A 24,654-nucleotide genomic window follows, 5' to 3' on the forward strand; every position below is an offset into this window, starting at 1 on the left:
GAGAAAGATAGTTAGCGATAAAAAAATACAAAGTTTGTACTTTCCCTTGACAAAACTTTTACTTTAGAGATCAGTAAATAACTTCATTTTAAATTTAGAAAAATGATTTTTAATAAAGTTATCTTTATTGTTAGATCAAGTATACTCAATAAAAGGTTTTGTTCAATCATTCCAACAGAAACATATTAATAATTAAAATAATCAAAACATCCGTAATTATTTTAGAAGTAACATTATTTTGTAGTAGTCAGTCTGTAGCTTTAAAAATATTCTGTCTACTGCAATATGTTTATATATATATATATTGATATTTTCTTGTCTTTCATTATGAAGGTAACATATATTAAATTCAGTATTGTTTGCATATAAAAAATTGTTTTATGCCCTTAATTTCTTTTTATTATTATAGCATTTTACAAATTAAAGAACAAATAAAAAAATGTACAATATATATACGAGATATTTAGCATCTCCTGATGTCAAATAAATTTGAAAGTAAATTTTTTGTTTTTAATGAAATAATACAATATACATATCATCATATGATTAATTTATTATGAACCAAACTCTATAAAATTGTTACATGTTTACCAATCATTTATAGCAATATTTATTGTCTTATTTATTATATTTATATTAGTTACATTGTCATTTCATAACTTCCTTTTTTCTTCTTAACTAATCACATGAAAAAATGATTTTATAATCACTTTATGTTTTTGTTCGATGAATCAGGAGACTCTAAATATTAGATCTAAATTAAATTGTAAATTAAAAAAATGTAATAGCACCAAATATAATCTTACAAAACAGCTATGGAATAAATTATAAGTAACATAAGTCGTAAAAAAAATCTACAAAATTATCCTGATTTTGATAATGGTGGTTTACTGTTGATATCAGGGTCGATTAAAGGCTATTATTTGACATCAAATATTTGTACATCAAATAAAAAATAATGTAAAAAGATTGTTTTTTTTTCGTTAAAAATTTTGCAATCAAGATCAATGTTTGTTATATTTAAAATCAAAGCTTTTATGTCTGTATAAGACATAAATTGTTACAATGATTAATCCTTTATCTTGTGTTTCTACTCTAAGTACAATAGTTGTAAAAGAATATAATGTACACTTTAAAAATATTACACTACAATATTGCACTGTAATGTAATTAACATATGCTGTAATAGCAATAGTATTGCACTATAGTATATACCACATATGTATAAACCACATATGTAATAAATTACTGTACAATGCTATAGCATACACCATATGTAGTATACATATAGTGTAATTACGATAATTTCACAAGACATAGATTATATGTTTTGTATGTATTTGCTGCATTTAAGTGTACTTTAGTAGTATTAATTTTTAAGATATCAAAATGAAAAATAAAAGCTGCAGAATTCACATATTTCTTTAACGATTAAAGCTTTCATAGACAACTATTGTCAATTATTATGAACATAAATAAATATGTACTATAACTTTTGCATCCAATAAAAATGTGACTAATGCTCACATGAGATCTCATAAGAGTGTACGCAACAAGATAAACGGATACTTTTTACAATATCACAAACATTACTCAAAGTATTCTCTAAATGAAAGTTAAAGCTATACATCGACATAATGAATGTATATCTTTAAACTTAGTCAGATAGAAAGTAATTAATAATTTACAATGTGTACAACTCAATGATCTTGTTGAATGAACCATGGTGATAGTTTCTATATGCGATGTGAGAAAATCAAATGAAACGTGAACTTTAAATGATAGGAACTTATGAATTGCCCTTAACTCTCAACATATAATTTGTACATTATTTTTGCAGTTTACGCGTAACGAACGCTAACAATTTTCTGGTTATTCTGAAACTACAATAAAAAAAATTTTGCAAAATGATAACGAAGTATCAATTTCAATGCTGAAACTAAAACAAAATGCACCTAGATTACATATAGTTATCACATAGTAGCAACATGCCTGCTACGAATCGGCGGCAATAATTTCATTTAGCTATAAATAAAATTATCAAGCTATCTGAGCAGATCTTCGCGATCACGCGAATATGAACTAAAATTCCTTTTTAAAATAAAGTAGTTACGTATTGTGCGGTCGGCCTGTTGAAGTTAAGGTCCTCGCTGATCGTGGTATTAGCGTCGATGTCGCAGGTTTTCTAGCCGTCGGAATACACGATTTCACGGGATTTTCTTCCCTTTTTATGTCATGTTGTTCCTTGTCGTTCGATTCGGTGGACTTGGTGTCTTTCGGTTTGATAGTTTTCTTGTTCGAAGGGCTTTCTGCCGGCAATTTATCCGTATGCCCATTTTGACGATGCGAAGTTTCCTCTTGACGACATTTTATTGTACGTGGTATACGATCGGTCGACTTACGTGGGCTTCTGTTACCGTTAAGCTCTCCGAGCAATGGAGGACGCTGTCTATCCCCAGAATCACTCCATCTGCAAGTAAAACGATCAATCTCAGCGATATTTACATATTTTCATATTAATTTGTCAGATTGATGCAGAAAATTCCTATGACCACATATGCAATTGTAATATTTTTCGTGCACGAGTGCATATACGTTTATAACCTGTATATACGTATATGTATAAGGCATACGTTTGTTGCGGCTACCAGTGTTTCTCTTGCAAGTAACAGATTTGTGAGAGAAATATAAAAAGACAAAATTCGTTATTCTTTTTATACATAATAGCAGATTCATACATAATTATTATTCATAGCATTATCTTAACGTTGTAACAGAAACGTATACGAATTTTTGCAGCAATTTGGTCTTTTCATCTCATGATACAATTGCTAACGAATTTTATACTTTTTCTTTTTACAAAAAGTAAACTTTTGAAAACCATATTTATTTGCATCTTCGATAATTTTTATTCGACGAATAGATCGAATGTTAAACGTGTTAAAAGAGAACGATTCGAAATTATATGTGAAGATGAAACTCACCCCACACAGCTATCAAACGCAGCATGAAACATTATTAATTGTAAATCTATTATAATCTCAAAAGAGTATTTTAAGAAAATGAATAATGAATAATTTTCAACTGATCATATATATTTATCTATTTGTATTACATGCTAGGAGAGTTAGTATGCCATGAATGTTAGAACAATATTACACAGATACTCTGAAAGCAAATTACACATTTTATACGATGTACCATTAAAGTTGCATTTCGAACTGTTGAAACATTAAAATTTGTTAGTTAAAGTACTTCGAACTTTGCGTTCACACAGGGCTTGCAATCGAATCAAATTATCAGTATGTGTTCCTTCTAATTATTAATATAAGTAAAAATTTACAGATCAACGTTATTTTCATTTAAAGAAGTATCCAAGAGACTATTGTCTTCAATTTCTTAAACGATGAAACGCACGAAGGTTATACATTACATGCGCAAACTTATGCATATTATTTTTGTTTCTTGTTTTATAAAAAAGAAATATATACTTTTTGCTGATATCTGTTACTAAAAATTCACAAGTAAATGTAACATTATTTTTCGATATTAATTTCTATTTATTCGTCCAACTTGCACTGATATATTCATTGAAAAAAATTATTCTAACCTAAATAAAACACTTTCACCGATTAGACTATCGATATCGACAGAAGAATATACGTGTACCACTTACGATCGAATACTACAATAGAGTCGTTCGCCATAAAATTAAAACCGAACTTTAAAACACAAATTTTACAATGATCTGCAAGATAAACGTTAATCGATGAGCCTTTCAGGTCTTGAATGAATCTTTTCGAAATACATCATCGATAATAGCAAGGAGATTCGGTCACAAACCCTGTGACGCAAGACAAAATGTTACCAAACGCAGTCGAACGTTGTTTTATATTAGTTTGCGTTTGTAGTAGGTATCCAAAATACATAATCGAATAGAAGTAGCACGAAACGAAAGTAAAAGCAAAAGATTATTATCACACTTGTGCATGCAAAAGGAACGAGAGAAGTGTTAGAATTGAATGATCAAACAAGTGATCCTAATGTAAAAAAGATGCACGAATATAAGGGCGTTTAATGCAGAGAGTAGCAAATATCCCAATATTAAGTCACATAAACTGACCGACTCTACCTTCCCGATCCTGAAGCTGTCTCACATGGAATCATCGGAGAAGGGTAATGACCAGAGCAGCAAAAACAACATGTTATTTATCACAAACTTCGTGACGTCACATGTGAAAAGTATTTATGATATTTGCATATGCTGTAAACTTATCTACGTACATATGTATGTCTAATTTCTCACTGTAAATAATGTTTAAATGTATAAATGTACTTTTTTTGGTACAGATAGGATTAGTTATTATCTTTATATACAGGGTGGTTGGTAACTGGTGGTACAAGCGGAAAGGGGGTGATTCTACGCGAAAAAAGAAGTCAAAAATATAGAATAAAATTCTTTTTTAATTTTTTTTTTTTTTTAATTTGTCCATCGAGAAAACGATCTACAGTGAGATCCGTTATAACGAGACGCGATGAAGTGCACGCGTACCGAGCCAAAATTCAAAGTCGATTTTCTCGAAAACAAAGCCTGAAACGAAAAATTTTTATTCTATATTTTCGACTTCTTTTTTCGCGTAGAATCACCCCCTTTGCGCTTGTACCGCCAGTTACCAACCGCCCTGTATATAAATAAGCAAAATGAGAAGTTTAAAAACGAATCTTTTGGAAAATGAAGTCTCGTACAAAAGTATTTCATTTCCCGTTTTAGACGTATTTTTCTACCTGCGATCGCTATGTTCCTAGTTGTACCATAATCGTTGTTGCGTTTCATAAGAACATGATTTCTTTCGTTTATCGTATTACACGCGTCGTCGTGTCTCGTGTGAAAAAGAATGTATAATGTACGAATCTTTTCATCCAAAATATCTAATGACTCTGCTTTCTTTCTAACAACATTCCGTACGATACAATCTGTATACATATACAGTTTGTATTTTTGTCGAAAAAAGTTGAGGAAAGACTTTGCGAGCTTTTTAGATACAGTACTCGGTGGAAACGAGCAAAAAGATCTTGATAAACATGGGTCGAAGAAGCATTTGTTTCGCAGTTACGAAGCTTTTTTGTCGGTAAGACATTACCTCTACGACATATGTTCAATACGCTCTCCGATCATTTCGACACGTTTTCTCATAGAAGCACAAGCACGTCGATCCTCGGCGTTCGTTTTATCTCTTGGCAGGATTTCTCTATTCATAGTATTGATTCGTTCAACGAAGCAACTGGTTTACCCTATACGCTGTACTCCTATGCACCAAACAAGTACTTTTACGCGCAACTGTGAAGGTAAATGATTTTCGAACCCACGTTTATTACGATTTTTTAATGGGTGTGGAAATAAGTTCTTTCCGACAGACTTCTCGCTGGTTATACAGAAATTTTGTACACAAAAAGACGAAAAAGAGAAGAATAAAAATCTCTACGGCTGATAATAACACAGAGAATATCTTTTTGCTTAGTTCGATGAGCACTACGTGTCGTCAAAGTTCTTCCGCAACCCTTTTTACACACCCTGTATATGTCTGTGTTCATTGAAACATTGTTTCGATGCCAATGCATGTGTACACAGCTACTTGTAATTAATTCTCGTCAATGGACGGTTTTACTACTTTAGTCTTCCATCTAACACGACTGATTTGGAACAAATTTATAGAGATATCTATGCGATTAACAAGAGATAACGTACTATTATCTTAAATCTCCTAATTTATGTATTCTGTACGGGGGGGAAAAGACATGGGGAAAATCCGTAGGAACTTAAAACGTACCGTGATGTTATCTTTCGGTGAGAAATATCGATTACGACTCTTATAATTGCGTTTTACATTTTATTTCATTTAACTTTCTCTCAGTCGTTCTTCTATCGATACACTTTCCATTAAGATGGTTCAATTTGGAAAATTAAGTTTCCCAAGGTTTTTCCGGCAAGTCGCTTTTAACGATGAAATGAAGATGAAGAGAAAAAAAAGACTCTCACCTAACTAGAGGTCCCATAACATCTTCCTGTGGGAGTGTTTGCAGGAGTGATGATCCTGCTGACACTGGACGTGTCTGTTTCGACAATTAGACACATAATAAATAAGTAAATAAATAAATAATATATCGGCAAACGACATAACAAATAGTAATGTAACGGTATCGTGTGAGAAATAAATATCAATAATTGCCGCAAAAACTATAATTATAATAATAGCAATAATATCTGCAATGCCCAATCCGCCGTGTCCAGGGAGATAGGTAATAATAAAATAATAATATTATTTAGAAACACGTAATATCGTCTATATATGTGTGTGGTTTAAACTGTTTGGACACACTCAATTATTCATTTTACGGATACATGGATTTGACACGGATGGGTGTAGTAAATTGAAAATGAAAACTTGTACGTGTGAGCACGTTAATCCTTTCATTCTCACGGTTAACATATGGCTGTATATTTAGAATTAAGAAATAAAATTATCGTCAGTATAAACTTTTAAGCTATAAATTTACCGGGTATAAATTTTATCATTTTTTATCTAATACATTAGATTCCATCGAAATACATATTTCTTCGTCATCGTGCAACAGCAATCAGAAAATACATAAAAACGCGCTTATTTTATTTCTCCCATATGTTATCTTCCTTTGTAAACAATTGCCACCCGATTATTTGTCGCGTCGCTTAATACAAGCGAAAGATGCGATCAATTTGAGAATGAAAGGATTAAACGCATGTAGTATGATTATGTTAGATGAATGATGTCGTAAGGTCGAAACGATATTTCTATTATTGAGTTGGCAATTAAGCGATTGCGAATTTTTTCATTAGGTGATATTGACAAAATCTGTAATCACTTAGTTGCCAAACCCAATATATTGGCATTTCAATCGTTTTCGATTATAATATGTGAGACATCTTAGGTATGTACAGTATATCATCTGGAATAATTCTAAACATATCTTAATCATAACTTCGATGAAAAATCTGTAATTTTCGAGAAACGGAGGAAACGATTCTCGGGAGACACTGACAGCCTTACACGAATAAAATATAAAATTTGAACGTACGTTGCATAGAAAATTCGATATTTCTACGTTTCAATTGAATCATTTCTAACCCGGCGTCGATACAAGTAAAATAACGACGTTGAAACGCGTAATCAGAATCTGCTAGAAGTTGGCTGATTCGAGTTTTATAAAACAAACAGCGCGTTTTTCGATGGACGATGCTAGCAATGACAAGTGAAGTGTGTGCAACTTAAAAACAATTATGCCGAACTTTTATTTACAAAAACCAAACAATTCATAACTAACGTGAACTATATAAATATACGTAAGATATCAACATCGTAAAACGTCCAGCAAAAAGTGCACAATAAAGACTGTTGTGTCAATGGTTGGTTTACTATCCTCGAAAAGAAACCGCATTTCAACGTTCCTATGTGTGCTTTTGACACATAAAGCAAAAGCTAATACTTGTTCTGTGATCATCGAAATACTTCGACCAAATATCTCTAGAACAAAAATGAACATCGGTGAGATGCAGATTGCCAGACGGTTAACGTCTTCGCTCTAAATCTTCGTGTTAAAGATGTAATGCTATGGGGAACAGTGAATTTTAAACGTACCTTCTCTGTTTGCGTCGCTGCGTTGCACGTATTCGGGGAAGAAAGATTTTTGTGATTACTGGTTAAAGCGCATGTTTGACCATCGCCATTAGGCCCTTGAAGTTTCGATATTTGGAACTAAAAAATTCAAAGTTTCGTCAACATTTTTATACAAACTTAGGCACTTTTTGGCGAAGAATTGCAAGTCGAATTACGAAGCTTTATTACAAGGTTCCTACAAGTTTGTACAGACATAGACGTTTCGATACAAAGATATTACTCCTTTACAAACAATCTTTCTATAAATTAGAAAATCTGCTTTATATTATTTTTCATTTTTTTTTTTTTTTTTTTTTTGGACTTTTTACCTGTAGCACTTGTATCGTTCGATCTCTATCCTCTACTTGGCCTTGCAGAAAGACAACCTGCCTACGTAAATCGGCCAATTCATCCGCGATACTGCTACCACCACTACCCGGAGAGGTACTCACATCCGCGGTACCAACTTCGTTCAGGTTGTAGAAGAGACCATTCTGAAATTTATCAAATTTGCATACATTGCATCACTTTATAACGACGACAACGTGATATTCCTAGCCGCTGAAGATTCTAGTCTAGCGTTGCGAAGTTTTTAAGCCAAAGATACAGAGTGGAAATTATTTTTCCATGCAACTTACGATTGTTTCCAGCTTCCTTTCAGATTATTATTTTTCTTTTTTTTTTTTTTTTTTGGAAATACACCGAAGGTGAATTACCGCGATCAAACGTTCTACTTTTCGTACTTTCGAATTTTAAAACGTCAATGCCGAAGAAGCTAGCAACGAAATTTAGAGGATTTTAGATTCAGCGGATTCTTTAGGAGTATCGTTGCTCCTTTTCTGCGGTTTCCAGGAGTTGCTCTCTGTATCTTTGAAGCCTTCGAACGAGATATTGAGAGAGAAAGTCGGACCACGCCGTACACGCGTGTCTTTGTTTCTGAATGTCGGTTCGTGGCATTAATTTGTACCATACGAGGCGTGTTAAAGCAATAATCGTACAAAAATGAAGGAATTCTTACTCGCGCGTGTATACCTTAGAAAACGAATTAATCGATTTGCCCAGCTAACTGGAATATCGATTCTGATTGACGCGCTATTGCTCTCAATATCTCGGATATCGATATTTTTCGTAAATGCATATTTTCCATATTCGATATTAAATTTGCAAATTGGCTAAAAATTTGCTAAAAAAGAGATTTCGAATAAACGTAAACAGATATTTATTGAAAATAAAACTGACCTTCATAGCATTATCGAATGGGTTGAGAGTTTCTGCCTGTAAACATAACGCAAAGCATTGTACGGCTATTTAGCATCTTACAATTGGACAAAAATTATAACAACGATAAATACAACGATGAAACAATACGATTACGATAAGTAAAATTATATAAGAAAAAAAAAAAAGAAAAATAAAGAAAGATTATAACAGTAGTAAAAAAGGAATAACACGATAGTAGAAACTCGATATAAGAGCAAAAGTAACATTTAAAATAATATGTGCAATAAAGAAAACAACGTACCCTCGTCAAACCGTTCTCTTCTGACTTGAAGGTAAAATCATGGTTGATGAGAATAATGGAAAACATAAAAAAATGCGTGTTAATACAAAAGCACATCGATATACGTATGTGTGTACGACTTAAAAATGCAAAAAAAAAAGAAAGCGTTTTATCGTCGATCGCTTGAATTTAATATGCTTATTCAATATACCTCCTGAAGTACCCGTTTTAATTTCAGAAGCATTGTTTTTATTGAACCAATGTCTTGAAACATGTGTTGATAGGTATCGCGATCAACTCGCAGACTCCCTTCATCTCCGGAGTCGAGACTCGGTGATTGGATCTGAAACGAGATATCACACAGGTTTATTATACGTACAATGTCTACGAAAAGCTATTTATTTGTCTATTATTTATTATCTATTTATTTATTTATTCTCCATCTATACACAGTATGTGTTCGTAGGGTGTGTTTGTATAATATGAAAAATATAAAAAATATTTATACACCACTGGATTTAATATCGCGATTATATTCGAATCGATTCGATCCAATTGTAATAAATTTTGTGCCATTTAGTTCGAGTAGAACGACAAGTTGAGTTTTATGTAAAATATAATACGCGTCTACTCGAGACATTAAGAATAATATAAAATTTGAATATTACCTGTGTAGACTTCGTTATTTATTTTATCATTTATCGCGCGAAGGATTGCGAATAAATAAAACGTACGCTTCTATTAGCCGTGACAAATCTTCTGATATATTTGACAAACAGTTAATTCGATTCGAAAATACCAGTCCATAACAGATGAATAATCTCTCGAACACCGTGGTGTCCAAATATTTAACAATAGTCGGTCGAACATCTTTTGAACGACGATTATAACGTGGTAAGAAAAATAAAGAAACAGCGACAGATAATAAAAAGACAAATCGTGTGAAGAGCGACTTACGTTTCTCGATATTCTTAAAGGACTGGAGAATTGACGATTACGTGTACTATCTATGGAACGTGGTGAATCGGTGACGGATTTATTTCGCCAAACCTTTGTCGTCTTGTCGCAGTCGGTCCTGGAACAAACACGCGTACAAGAACGTTATAATTTCGAAGTAACGCATTTCACAGATTTTCTTACACGGTACGATGTTCGATCGAAACCGACCATACTTTTGGCTTATACTTTTAACGAACGATCCAAAGTATGCGTCATTTCCAACGAATATCTCGAAAAAGAGATAATTATCCTCGAAGAATTCCCCATCTTAAATCGAACATTTGCTCGTGCGTTATCTCTCAAACACGCGAATCTTTGGCCATTAAAAAACTTTTCTTATCGTTCGCTATCGATCTTATTTATTTTGCATATTCTTTCTCGCGAACGTAACTCTCGCTCGTAGCGTTATTTCCAAGGACAAACGAACTCCTTCGCTTTGCGAATGGTCGTATCGATTCGCGGAGAACCGATCGGTTCGTAAAGACGTGTGTATCAAACTGTGTTCAATTTCAATCAAAAAGGTTGATCGTATTTACTGCTAGTCGACCGCGAAAACCTCCGTACGAACGAACAATCGACCAACGTTCTGAGAAACGAAGCTACCTTCCAATTTGGCTCGTAGCACGTGGTTTCAGCAAAGAGGCGGCAATGTTAATAGGATTGCTCGTAGCTCTTCGTTGCCTTGGCACCGGCGATCCTACGGTCGGCGTCGAACACTCGGACGACAAGCCAGAATCGCGACCATCCTCGCCGTTTCGACTCGACGCGAGTCCATTCTCGTCCTCAACGTTCGCACTTGCACTCGCGACTCGAGGCCTTCCGGTTAAAACCGTTCGTTTCTTCGCACCTTTCGATGATTCCGACGTCGACGATGCCATTGCACTCGACAATCAACTTCGAGCCACCGTTAGAATCCTCGTTTCCCATCGATCTCGGTTTTCTAATTATTTTTTATTATTTTCTCGAGACGGCACCTCGGGACGGATCGGCGAACGCTTCATAGGCTTTAGGAATCTAGCGGACTTTAATTTAAACGGAATTTAATCCAGGCGAATTACAAGTCGTTCTTCCTTCGTACGAGATTTCTACGACTTTGTAATTTTACATCAAATCGCTTGGCTCGTAATTCGCAGAATTCGCTTCGACTTTACTCGTTTTATCGTCGAACTTGTTATTCTCTAGGATGTAGTTAAAATCAAGCGACGACGAGTATACGCAGGGCGAATAACTTGCGTTATAAATTTCACGAAAAAGGTAAATCAAACCGAGCAAGAGTCACGTTTCTATTGGACAAAAAAGAAAAATTTACGATTCGTCGTTGAAAAAGCGAGGGTACCGTTATTAAAAATGTAAAAATTGCCAGAGAATGATAAAGTATAGTACGCGAAACGATCTGGGGAAATAGACTATATACGTAGTAAGGTACACAATCGGAGAAAATAACTCAATTTATAAAAAGCGATACGTTGTACCGAGTATAAACACGAAAGAGAATAATCGAACGATTTGAAACTGGTTTTTATAAAATACGTAATCGGTTTATTGGAAGTATAAAGGAAACGTATCACTAAATGTCATTTATATCACTTTTCACTAAAATTTATAGTTTCTATAGTAAATGGAAATTTGTTTTGGATTGACGTGTATACAGTTAACGACACTGGTAATTCGTGACCCACACGATATCCGAGTTATGATATTTCAACGACGCGAATATCAGTCGGTCATTTGTTTCCCATCGGTTCGATACGGAGCTTCTTAAACATCGTGGGTGACACTGACGGAATTGTGGAGAAAATATACGAAAACATTTGCAACTACCACGCCAGCAGCGAAACGAGGAAGACCATTCGTCGTTAAAGGATCGTGAAAAATTCACCGAGTTGTTAATCGCCGCAGGGATAAACGGTGTTTTATTTAAGCCGATGAGCTTTTCAAAGAATCGTTTAGATTTTGCAGCAATTTCTAAAATCTTCTTAAACGCGCTTGTGACATTTTACGCATTTTAAAAGGAAGACAAAGTCTCTGACGTCATTCTTTTCGCATCGTTCGTTGCTTTTTCTCGAGTTATCCATATAAGAATTTTAATGCCGCCTTCGTAGGATGTTTCAAGGCCATCTTAAGATGAAATATATAAAAACGCAGTGTGTATCCTTCGATAGCGTACAATTTCTGGTTGAAACGTTTTCATTCGTATTATCCGTATTTTTCCAGATATTCGAGCATTTTACAAGGAAGATAGAAGAAAAATTCGGAAGGAAGAATTAGCATCCATTAATTTTCTCTGCCAGTATTTCAAACTATAATACAAGTAATGTTATTAAAATTAACGAATCTATACGTAACGATACGCTTGACCGAATAACTGTAGCCTACTGCCATTTAAGAATTCATTGAACTGACCTTTCACGGGTAACCTTTGCCTGTGTTTTGAATTTTTGTAGGTAAAATTGCGTGACTACGATGTATAACGTGGACTAAACTGTTAATTATACCAATAGCGGCGTGTGTTGCCACGTGTCATATTGCGGTGTAATAAGAAATTTCTTTAGGTCGCCAAATCTATGTGGTCGAATCGCAGCGGAGTTTTCCTCGCGAATAGCATTTTTCTCGTAACTGCCTAACAGATTTTAATCGTGTTCTATGCTTTTTACGAGATGCTGAATTCGAGATTTTCCTTGACGTTTGTTCTCAGAGCTTGCAGCCTTATTTACATACTTTTAGACGCGAGACCTCTGTCATTAGAAACTATTGAAGAAGTTAATTATCTTCGATCCACAGAACGATAAGACGAAACAGAACTATCGTTCGTTTATTACGCGAAATACCAAGCTATCAGCGAACGTATCGATCGATATACAAATGTACAGGTTTGCGGAAAAGAAAATGAATTAAAAATCTCATCCGAAGAGATTCGATTTTACTCTGGCGTCTAGAAATCTTTCGTATAATCTTCTTCCACGAAATTAATTAAAATTGATGCCATCGACGAACATTAAACTTTGCCTTCGCCTCGATAAATCTCATCTATAATTTTCTTTTGTAAAATTCACTCTCGAACGATATCCCTCGATTTCGTTCTCTTTTCATGCTCTTTTCCACGACATATTGGACGTCGAATGGCAACATGAAAACATCTATTTCCTTTGAAACAGCCATTCGATTAGTCCATATAGAGGTCATTGATTTTCAAACTACTACTACTACTACATCGCTGTACATGACGTATCGCGAAGCAGTAACTTTTAGAACGTGGAAACACGGTATCCATGATACGTAGAAATTTCGTGGGTCAAAATTATTCTTTGAACGCCTTCGAACGAAGATACCGAACTGCCACGTACCTCTTTCTTTCTGCCACGAACTTTCTTAATTGAGCACAGTTACTTGTTCATTGAGATTTTTCCAGAAGTCTGCGCGCTTAACTGCTCCACAGATCGCAACGAACGAGAAAGCGAGTGTCTTTCGAAAGAATTCCATGCAACGTAGCGCATTTCCTCGTATTCGACAGAACGTATTTCCTCGCGTATTCGCGCTTTAATTAAAACACCGTTATTATCTCGTCGTCGGACCCACGCGAGAATCTTTTCATTTCCGTGGATAATTTTACAAATACGAAGTTACCGTAATTTCAACGAATCGTCGTTGCCTTCGGAGTTTCAACTTTTCTTCGAAAGTGTCATCGTAGAGAAATATAATGTTCATTTATTTCAGAGATTCGAATTAATCGATGGAGGATACAGGTTCTAAGAGCGTTATGAACGTTGGGGAAAAACCTTCCACCGCCGGAGCATCCTCTGACCTGTCCTTGGTTACTATTTGCTACGTAAACGTAACTGACGTTGTTAACGCTAATTTTAAATGCTTCTTCTTGTTACTTTAGTCGCAGGCTAAACGACTTTCTATCCTCCGCAAGCGATAACGTTAAGCGATTAATGTCGATAACCGGATAACTTTGAATCAACGAATTTAACAAACACGCCGTTATTGGTTGATTTCAACGATATTCCATGGACTATGTTTTAGTAAAGGAAAATCTTGTTCGATTTACACCTGACGGAGATAATCGTATTTTTCATATTGTAAAATCCGTTTCAATTATCCGTATAATTATATATTATTTTATTAATAAGGTTCAAACGTATAGAAGCGTCAAGCGCTAGAAACAAGTTCGCTTAAGTTGTATCGATCGTGTTGATTTTAATTAACGTTTGTCTTAATTATTAACATAGAAATATATCGATGTTTCTTGATAAGCAACGATCTACGGTCATTTGAGTATCTGTCTTAATTAATTGATGCAAACAACAATTTCTTTTAATCTGTCTCGTTTGACGCATAAGCAATCGATATACGATAACGAGCGAAAACAAATCGTAATATACGAACAATTTCTGACGTTAATTCCCGCGAATAATATAAAACACGGTCGAATATAATAAATCGACCATTTAATGATCCTCCTTAATTAACTCGCGATCTTATCCCTTTGTTAAAGATCCCCGATACGATAATTACGTACCGATTACTTCAAAGCTGAAAGAATATAAACGAACGAAGAACAACAAAGCGTCGTATCGTACGTACAACATACCTTCGGCAGTTCTGGATCGTCTAACTGAGAAACAGACTTATAGAAAAAAGTACAGAAAACTGTGGCTCCTTATTCCGCATACGATTCGCGTTTACGTATTACATGTTACAAAACCGTTATCTCGTTTAGCCTCGTCGCAAACGCGATTGCGCGTTTACCCTATAACCACGTAAGAAATTAAAAAAAAAAAAAAGAAAAGAAGAGAAGGAAGAGAAAGAAACCCGAGCGATCAACAACATTTTATCGAGCTACGTAAACGATCTCCGTTTTATCTACTTCTTATCCGTTGGACAAAAGCCGGTCGAGCCAGCGAATGTGGAACACAGATCGAAATAAGAAGGGTGAGTGGGAGGTGGTGGGCAACAGGAAGGGGCGGTAGATCCATCACAAGTTATCGGTGTCACGAAGAAGGCTGTCGTCGGACGAACACGAAACATGGGCCCGCGTCACGAACACACAGTCCGGTCACAGATTTAAATAATTCATTAAATCGCCACTGTCGTTTGCGCAATGCGGTGTCCTCGGCGTGCGTTCCCGGTGCACACTCGATACCGTCGTCATTTGGCGGGAAATCGGCGGAGAACCGTGTGCGTATGTGTGGAGAACAGCACGTGACGGTAGGAAAATTCGTCGCTGTAGACAGGTACACCGCCCCCGATGATGATCGCCGAGTGGACCGGCGCTCGGCGATCTCTGGAATGAGCTTCGCTAGCCGGCACATCGCCGGCGGACTCTTTTCGATGTCGCGAGCTGCGCATACGCACTACGGAGCACGGAGTTTCGTTCGATATCACGGGATATTGCGCTAAACCGGTGGGAAGGGTGGGAGTGGCGGGCAAACGAAAAGAGCGAAAACCACCGGGCAAAGTGGAAGAAATTAGTTGTCAAATCTGTGGCGTAGAGGCGTCTCGGAGACGAGAACAGTGGGTGGGTCTGGCTCGATTGCGTCTAAGTCTACGTACGATGGCTGGCGAAAGTATTCAAACGCTTGGAGGAGCTTCGCGTCAAGTATTTTCTTTAGCTGATGGAGAGGATACTAGACTGACTATCCCGTCGTGTTAATTCGAGTAGGCTTCTTATCTGGTCGAAAGGTGATTTTCAGGGGAATGAATTTTAGTATTGAACAATCAGCCGTTGATTTCACGTACCGAAACAGACTGAGATATAGATCGTTGTATCTTCAGTTCTTTTTTAATTCTTTCTTATTTAATTTTATATTTAATTAAATTAATTTAATTTTATATTTATTAATTATTATATTTAATATATATATTGATATATTAAATAAGAAAGCTACATTTGCATTGAAACTGAAAATATATATATATGTACTGTACTTTCGTTTAAATCAAATCATTACTGTTAGGTAGCACAAGTATGTATATATATATATAGCTATATATATAGCTTTACGTTCGGTATATATCTATACGTAACAGTAATAACTTGATTAAGCTCGGCAGGGCTGTACTATGATTATATCGATAAAGTAATATGTCTGAAAATGTACATACGAGACGTTTAGCACAAATAGATATTTCGTAGATGGAGATTGCAAAAATATTTAAACAGTCAATTGTGGAGTCATTTTTCATGCTTATCGTAATATATGTTTAAGATAGCTATTCATACGGTATTATCTTTATTTTTTATCAGGTTTATGTTTGCGGTAAATGTCTTGTAACTTTTGTATACAGGGTGGTTGGTAACTGGCGGTACAAGCGAAAAGGGGGTGATTCTGCGCGAAAAAAGAAGTCGAAAATATAGAATAAAAATTTTTTTTTTTAATTTTTCCATCGAGGCAACGATCTACAGTGAGATCCGTTATAACGAGACGCGATAAAGTGCACGCGCACCGAGCTAAAATTCAAAGTCGATTTTCTCGAAAACAAAGTCTCGAACGAAAAATTGTTATTCTATATTTTCGACTTCTTTTTTCGCGTAGAATCACCCCCTTTCCGCTTGTACCGCCAGTTACCAACCACCCTGTATATTTTCAGAATAGCTGCAAATGTTACCAATACGATCATACGTTACAATGTTAATGCATTTTCAAATGTTTTTTTATAGTATGCACAAAAGGAATCTATAAGCGTCGAAATACTTTTACGAGCCACTTTTCCCCTCGTTTGTTCACCAAAGATTACAAAATCCAAAGATATATATTTCCTCGACAAATTGGAAAATATATAAAATAAAAGGACGACTGAAACCGTCCCAAATTTCAGAGGAACCGCGTCTTGTTTCATTTCGTAGATAAAATTCCCGTGATCGACTTCGTAGCGTGGTATGACCTGTTTGTAGAAGATAACTTAGCAAACTTTAGCCAAACGCTATCGTTGCTAACATTTCTATCGAAAAATCGTAAATATCGACTCGCGATCTCAACCCAGTCGCTGATAGCTTGTCACGATTGTTCACGTGGCTATGAATAACGAGTCGAAGAGATAGTTTTGAAATACTAAAATTCAGGTTTTCGTTGGTATGGGAAGTACGTGGTTGGCAATGGAGCAAACGATCAATACTCTTCTGTTCTTTCGACCCTCGACTACGTTACGTTTGGCATCTGCTCTAGCAATTCTCCTTTCGACCCTACGCCGACGATTCTCTCCCCTGGCCCGTCACTTTCCTGCCAAGTTCGTGAATTTATGTCGTCTCAATTTTCGCTTCCTGTCGAGACTGGATACCCTCGCGCCGTGTTAAACGCGCCGTAAGTCAATAACCCCTATTTGTATTGAAATCGATCCGCAGGAATTCGTAAATCGCTGACTCCATTCTGTCCCTCAATTTCGTATTTCACGATTATCAAATCTGCTGTTTCGCTATTATTGCGCGTCTCGTGGGCAATTAAACGCCGATCTAAATTGTGCGCGAATATCCGTACAGCGATAAACAAAATGTATTACCGTGCAGCAACTTTATGCAAATTCATAGCTTTTCATATCCGACTTTCTGCTAAGTTTCGCTTATTAAGGAAAGGTATCATCCTCTTCCACAAGATACGATCAAAATTGAGGATACCTCGAAGATACATAAAATCCTACAAATCTCGAATAATTTGTTAACTTGTAACTTTCTACATAGTTTTTCATCTTCTTTGATTGCTAGTTTTATTTGTAGAAAAAGTACCTACACTCCTTTTTTGAATTAAAAACACCACGTGTTATACAAAAATCCACGAAATCTTGAATAATTTTTCAATTTAAAATTCTTTTGATTTGATGCCCGACTATCGCAGTTTTTCCATCCCTTTTTCCAACTAATCTTCACACGGGGTGTTTCCACAGTCGTGACACGACACTCCGAGTAGTGATTCTACGTGGAAAAATAAGTCGAAAGGAAGTAATATTGTTTCATTTAAGGCTTCGTTTTCAGAAAAAAAAAACAGTATCAAACTGAAGGTCCACTTTCGGATTTGACACTAAACTTACGAGGCCTGGTCAAACTTCCGGTTTCAAAATTTAATTCGAGACTGTACGTTCGTTATTTCTTTTGCTCGTCCAACTTTATGTAAATTCTTACATCGACAAAAATTGAATTGTATAATAAATATAATTAAATAATTATATAAATAATTAAATTGAAAAATCGGATGATATAAGAATTTGCATAAAATCAGACGAACGAGAGAAACAACAACGAATGTATAATTTTCAATTAAACTTTGAAACCGATTGTTTGACCAGGCCTGATGAGATTGGTTACTGTTGACAAATAATACGAAAGATAAGCAGAAACGGAAGTTCTATATCTCGAAACTTGCAGTTGGTACGCGTCATTTTTTTTTTTTTTTTTTTTTTTCGAAAACGAATACCTCGAACGAAAAAGTGTTATTCTTCCTCTTCGTCTCATTTTTACGATTTTCGGTACACTCTGTATAGTACAAGCTTAGGCGCGTTTGGGAACGAGGTTGGACGTGGATCTTCGGATAAAATCGGTGCCCTGAGTGTTGTATGGAAACGAGTGTGGGAGTTGGAAATATGTAAGCAAAGTCCTTTCTCCGGGCTGCGTAGTCGAGAAAAATAAATAAATATATACCTATATATAGTATATACGTATGTTTTGATTAAATTGCCCAGGGGATATCGTTTTAACGCGGTAATTGCGACGTCCACGCAATCGCTGGAACAATCGGAATGAAAAATCAGCGAGCGCGTCCGAGAATAGCGAATAATTAGCGATTAATGCTCGCGGCGTACTCGATCGATTTTCTCGATGGTAGTACAGGTTTGAAAGTCATTCCCACCCCAAACTGTCGAAACTTGGGGCTGCCAATGCCCTTTCTGGCGCAGACTGCCGCTGAAACCACCGGTGCTGTTGCCAGAAAGTTTCGACTCTAGAGGATATCCGGCGAGCAACAAAAGCGCGTTTCGTTTTACGACGTCCATTAGCATATCGTGCATCTCTAGAAAAGCTGGCGGCCGTTAAAACTAGAGAAAAGCCTGACTGGTCTCTGTAGTAATTTTTCGCCACTCCGACGGACGAATTTTCGATATTAACCCTTTAAGTGGAAATGACGAGTCTCGCCCGCGTACAGTTTCTGTACCAAGCTGGACTTTGACGATTTTAAATGTTTAAAAACCATATGAATTTCTGCTAATTTATAAAAAGAAAAAAAAAAGGAGCTTGCGATATTTACGCGTTCTCTTGCCCTCTTTTCTATTAAATGCGTTCCCATATTTCCCGAAATCTGTAAATTCTTATATTCATCAATTTCTCCAATTTGCTTGATACAAGAATTTACATAAAGTCGGATGAGCGCAAGAAATAACGACGAACGTACAATTTTAAATTAAATTTTCAAAGCGATCGTTAATGTTAAACCATCGCTAAACCATTGCGAGGTTTAACAGCCAGACGTTGTCATGCTCCATGGGTGTAATCGAGCAAAATACTTTACGTAAGAGTGGATCTCTTAAAGGTTTGTTCAAAAATTTGGATAAAAATAGAAAATGGAAGGAGAATACTTTGGTCTCCGATATCGCCTTCAATTTCACGTCATTGGACTTTTACATGTACATACAAAGAGTTGTATCAACCGGTTGAATCAAAGCAAAGTCAAAATGGTCTTCATAGGCTAACGAATTCGACTTTTCCGTGCTATCGGTTCCATATCGACAGCATCGACGTACATTCTGAAGCGGAGTATTAAAACTTACGTCGATCGTACAGTTTTTTCCCTTATGTTACATTAACTGACGAGTTTATTGTTATTTCTTTCGTATCTCGCGTTTTCATCGTAATTTTGAAAACTCTATCTGAATCTGTAGTTTCGTACGAAACGCAGAAATGTTCACGTGCAAAGACCACGCATTGCAATAAAGTAAAAGTAATGATCAATGATCGCTATACAAGAGAAATAAAATAAAAATGATAGTAATCGCTAAGAGAGCTGGCAATAACATCGCGTTTCTTCTATTTTGAGAAATGTCCAGTTTTATCGTAAACTCAAATTTATACACGATCAAAGAAGCTAAAGCGAAAGCTAGAAGATGAAAGAAAGAGAAGAGGAGACGATAAAATAAAGGAAGGGAAGAAGACAAAGAAAAACTCGGTTAACTAGTAACGCTCTGATTAATGTCGAAACCGTTCTGCTTAGCATAAATTACCGCCTCCGTGATAGTTACTCATAGTACTATACCTTCGGTATTTCAATTTCGCTTCGATCGATCTAACGGTTCCAAAAGAATACCATTCTTTCCCCCGTTGAATCGTCTGGCGTTGTAGAATGAGCAAAATAAATTATACGCTCGTGTGTTTCTACTACGTTAAATATGAAAAGTTTATAAAATCCAGAAAACCTTACTACTCGCGTACTCCCGGAGCGGAAGTAATATATTCGTGCAAATAAGAAAAGAAAAAGAAAAAAGAGCGCAGTAATCGTACGGAGCTGTAATTTTGTGAATTAATTTTTTCTATCTCCGTGTATATAATTTGTTATAATTTACGTCTCTGGCGTCTAACTTACGATATTAAGCATTTAAATTTCACTGAATGAATTTTGTACTTTCTACTAAATAAAAGTAAAGTAGTCACATTCGTGAATTTCTAGTTCATCGTTAATTAGTATGCAAATATTATGTTAGGTTCTTGAGCTTTAATTAAATATTAATTCGATTTTAACAGCCTGAGATATCACAAAGTTTATGTTAAGAAACTCGATACCGAAGAAAAATAATGTTTGGAAATTTTATCGATTGAAATATTTTTATAAATGTCGCGATATAGGAATTTGTCGAACGGTACAATGACACGTCTAGAACTTAAAATAGAAGCATTAAACGGATAATTGATCTATTTTTCTCTTCAAATTGCAATCGAACCTCAGAATATGTGAGTTCCTGGAGAAATGAAAAAGTATCGTATATTTTGTATGAACATTTCTACTCTTCCTTGTATCTGTATTTTTCTTTCAAACAAATTTCATTTTTATATTATCGTTAGACATTCTACTAATTTAGAATTTCATGTTGCGTTGCTAAAAAGTCATCTATAGCTCCGATATATTTTCAAAGTAACTTGCAATTTCAAGGCGATACTAGTGCACCATTGCGCGATAATTACCAATTAACAATATTAATTAGAATTGACAAACTACAGGTCGTAAGTTACAAAATTCTCTTTTATATCTTTGCTTTACATCGTTTTACGATACAACAATGATATACGTATGATTTATGATTTGTCAAAGTAATAAAAAAATAAAAAATCAAATTTCATCCAATTTATCTATTATCGAACTTGATATGGTTATACAAAAAAATTTATTAAAACCAATAATTCGTGATTGGTAATTTGCAAAATTTCACCAATAATATTAGTTGGATGGCGCGCAAGAACCCAAGTACGCGTTACAATCGCTATACTCTGATCGTTCGTTCAACGACTATGAAATAAATAGCAGTTGCAAATATTTTAATTAGTCGACCGATATATCCGCGATGATATCTTGTAGATGGTCGATTAATAAATATTCGGCCACTTTGACGCCGGTTCGGGGTGTGCTGCGCGTACGTAGTTATTTTCACCAGAGACAGGTTATTTACCCGAGATATTTTAATGCAGAATGGCACGGAGAACTGGACAGAGAGATACTTTGCCTAAATGAAACACGGTAAGTACGCGGTGTTGTGGTACAACCGAAGAATTTACTTTCAAAACGCTTTAAAATCCGGCCGTGAAAGAAACGGAAGCCGAACGCGTGCATGTGTTTCAAACAGTTTCGACGATATTGCGGTTCCAGGAAATTGATTGTGCAAGATCTGCCAAATTTCTAACAGGAATTCCAACATATTATGTTTCATGGTTGCATCTGATATAACTGACGTTACGATATTATAATTGCAAAGTATAAAATTTCAATTTTTCCTTATTAAATTCTACGAACTAGCGACTCTTCGTATTACTGGGATATAACGATAATTAGCATTTTTATCGTATAGAAACGTATAGTTGAAAATATGAAATTTATATAACGCATCGAGGAATCTTTTCTCTTTCTACGAATGATATATTTTATTTTATTTTATTTTATGTATCTATCTCGCGATCAGTTGTTTGTTTCGTAACGTAATAACAGATAGAATAAATAATTAATTGGTATACTTGAAGAAATATTTTTGAAATCTATTACGATCAGAATTTCTATTTGCTGTTCCATTCTAGTGGGAAGAAAATTCTAGCTTTTTTATTAATTATTATTTACAAGACTTTGTGAAAGTTAGTCGCGATAGTTTGCTTTAGAGCACGTTTCATTTATTTCGCATTACGGTTTGTTGTATCTGGAAACATCGTTAATCAGTCAATTAGACCATGTCCGGATTTCTTTATTTTCCGTAAACTTTCTTTCGCTACTTTTGACTTCCTTCTGTACCTGATTCAGTCATATCGCAAGAAAGTACTATCGTACATATACGTAGAATGAAAAAATGATATAACTCGCGTAACGTAAACGCAAACATTCTGCTGTTAAAATTTCGATAATAATTTTCCAGAAATTCTATCGAGAATTATCGCTGTTTCGACACGTTTCTTCCTCGTTTCAAGGCAATGTTATAATGTTACATTGTATGCAAATAATGTTAACACATTTTCGTCAAGTAACCAGATGGTAGATCCTTGTGCAAGGACAGGAACACGCAAAACCGGTTTAGCGGTTAAATGAAAATAATATACTACATGTTTTAATACAGGAATGCCTGCAAGATTTCGCGTTTGATTAATTTGTATCTGTTTGATCTATCGATCTATTTTAAAAGACGTCCAACGAATCGTTGTAAGATTGATTTTCAGATATATAATCACGCTGAAGTAAACAATGAGGCGTCATTTTCCATATTCATTGAAAGTTGATCGCAGCTTTATCTTATCGTACTTGAACACAATGAAACAATGAATTACGTTAAGCCAGTGTCGCGCGTTTAACGACATCCAATCGAGAAACGAAGAGTTCATGTCGAAAAAAGAAATATTTGCCGATCGGTTTTCTCCTCTTTAACGTAAGCTTTGACGTATATGTGCATATAACTGGCGTACAATTTTGCAAGTTAAATACGTAAATGGAAAATGCTTGAAAATCTCGTTTCACACGTGCTGTTTGCTACGCTTGAAAAAATAAAAAAACATCGTTTCACGCATGCTGTTGGCTACGCTCGAAACACACAAAACGTCGATTCACGTCTAACGACGTCGATGTGTTGATACATTTAGACACCGCGAATGTAAATGTATGTATCTCGAACAGATATGTATAAGTATTGTAGGCGAACATAAATAATTTCGCCATGGAATACATTCCTCCTTCTATAAAATATTTCGATATTAATAAACGTACAAATCATACGACTGTTCCATCGGTTTTCTTATTTACATGATTCGTTTATTTCTTTTATTCGAAACTTTATCGTAGTTAAAGCAATATGGAAAACTTCTATCGTTGACAGTTCACGTGAAAATATAGGTATACATTTCGCTATCATTGTTTGTCTATCTCGCAATACTATCGCCTGAATCACGAAGTTTCTCTTATTATACAGCGCAGTCGTAACTTCATAATGTTGTACGTCGTGCTGTTACGTATAAAAGTGCAATATACCTTTCAAAATAAGCTACACGTTTCCCGTCTGCAATTTTTACACCTCGAAATACCGTATACGATATATTATATCGTATTACATAAATACAGTGATTTGGAAAACTGTTGCAACACCTTTTCCGATTGAATAACTTTTTTAAGTCATCGGATCAAACGACTTGCATCTTCCCTTTTTCTCTTTCTGAGAAGTTAGGAAATCGCGAGAAAAAGGTAAAGGTCGCTTTTCTCAATTTTCTTATCTGGACTTGTAAAATTTAAACGATACGTCATCTGAACATTTGCATCGATCGTACACGATGAAAATTTTTATCGAAATCTGTTAACATTGTTATCGGCTACAAACGATTAGAAATGACGAAAATCAAAGTTTTCACGACCGCCGGTTTGAAATCTACAGGGTGGTTGGTAACTGCTGGTACAAGCGGAAAGGGGGTGATTCTACGCGAAAAAAGAAGTCGAAAATATAGAATAAAAAAATTTTTTTTTAATTTTTTACGCGTACCGAGCGAAAATTCAAAGTCGATTTTCTCGAAGACAAAGCCTCAAACGAAAAATTTTTATTTTATATTTTCGACTTCCTTTTTAACGTAGAATCACCCCCTTTCCGCTTGTACCACCAGCGGAATACTAACCACCCTGTATAACTGACATGAATCTTCAAAACATGTCTAAATTTTCATTACAAACTCCGATAAAAAATCGCAATGTCTTTACAATTCTTTTATACGTCATGTAGTAAACTAATCGTCCTAACTTCTATAGAAGAAGAAAGAAG

General features: G+C 35.3%; 1 protein-coding gene across 17 annotated transcripts in view; it reads right to left on the reverse strand.

Annotated features, from left to right (window-relative positions):
* Positions 1 to 292: 292 nt before the first annotated feature.
* The window catches only part of LOC117208138 (putative mediator of RNA polymerase II transcription subunit 26), a 68,825-nt gene continuing 44,463 nt past the window's right edge, over positions 293 to 24,654 (reverse strand). For 2 of the 17 annotated variants that reach the window (XM_033449026.1, XM_033449027.1), the window contains 9 exons: positions 10,150 to 10,267; positions 9,404 to 9,535; positions 9,214 to 9,237; positions 8,931 to 8,966; positions 8,021 to 8,185; positions 7,674 to 7,790; positions 6,038 to 6,111; positions 2,985 to 2,993; positions 293 to 2,470 (listed from right to left, as the gene is read on the reverse strand). In XM_033449026.1, coding sequence (XP_033304917.1) covers positions 2,110 to 2,470; positions 2,985 to 2,993; positions 6,038 to 6,111; positions 7,674 to 7,790; positions 8,021 to 8,185; positions 8,931 to 8,966; positions 9,214 to 9,237; positions 9,404 to 9,535; positions 10,150 to 10,267 — 1,036 coding nt within the window. In that variant the 3' untranslated portion in view covers positions 293 to 2,109. Of the gene's footprint in view, positions 2,471 to 2,984; positions 2,994 to 3,074; positions 4,185 to 6,037; positions 6,112 to 7,297; positions 7,560 to 7,673; positions 7,791 to 8,020; positions 8,186 to 8,930; positions 8,967 to 9,213; positions 9,238 to 9,403; positions 9,536 to 10,149; positions 10,268 to 24,654 lie in introns of those variants that run through there. The other 15 variants (XM_033449038.1, XM_033449037.1, XM_033449029.1 and 12 more) reach the window with 15 other exon arrangements.

This window comes from Bombus bifarius, unplaced genomic scaffold (assembly GCF_011952205.1).
Source record: "Bombus bifarius isolate JDL3187 unplaced genomic scaffold, Bbif_JDL3187 scf7180000008056, whole genome shotgun sequence".
Lineage (NCBI taxonomy): Eukaryota > Metazoa > Arthropoda > Insecta > Hymenoptera > Apidae > Bombus > Bombus bifarius.